This window comes from Myotis davidii, unplaced genomic scaffold (assembly GCF_000327345.1).
Source record: "Myotis davidii unplaced genomic scaffold, ASM32734v1 scaffold609, whole genome shotgun sequence".
NCBI lineage: Eukaryota > Metazoa > Chordata > Mammalia > Chiroptera > Vespertilionidae > Myotis > Myotis davidii.
In genome coordinates, this window is record NW_006300164.1 from 2,264,505 (window position 1) to 2,265,039 (window position 535).

General features: G+C 63.6%; 1 protein-coding gene across 1 annotated transcript in view; it reads right to left on the reverse strand.

Annotated features, from left to right (window-relative positions):
* The window catches only part of LOC102761370 (collagen alpha-1(V) chain-like), an 89,263-nt gene that overhangs the window by 52,796 nt on the left and 35,932 nt on the right, over positions 1-535 (reverse strand). Inside the window, exon 7 of the mRNA XM_015572366.1 lies at positions 229-282. Within this exon, the coding sequence (XP_015427852.1) occupies positions 229-282 (54 nt within the window). The remainder of the gene's footprint in view (positions 1-228; positions 283-535) is intronic.

Below are 535 nucleotides of genomic sequence, written 5' to 3' on the forward strand. Positions count from 1 at the left end.
ACCCCCGCCCCTCCGTCCGCCATCTGGCTGCCTCACGGAGCACATGTCCGATGCTCACCAGCTTCGCCGGACGTTAGCGTGTCAACTAGCAGGACCGACCCCTTCAAGCTTCCTGGGGAGCTGGCACCTGAGCCTGGGTCGCCCTCTCACGTGCGTGCGTGTGTGTGTGTGTGTGTGTGTGTCTATTTGCATGTGCGCAGGTGACACGGGGACGACGCTGCATCTCACCTGAGGGCCGACCACGCCTGGGGGTCCTGGGGGGCCGGTCTTGCCTTGGAAACCCTGTGAAGAGAGTCGCACGCTGAGATGGCCGCAGCGGCCCATACCCCGCCCCCCACCACGCCTGCGCTTTCCCACAGGGGTTTGTCCCCCACCAGGTCCCATCCCCACGTGTCCCCACTTCGCTCGAGGGGACCCGTTCCTCTGGTTCCGCCTTTGCATGGATTCGCGAAGGCAATGGAGCCAGACCCGGCAGTGTCACTGGCTGCTCCCGTCGCTGCTCTTTTGCGCTGAGAAATGGATTTTAAAACCATTC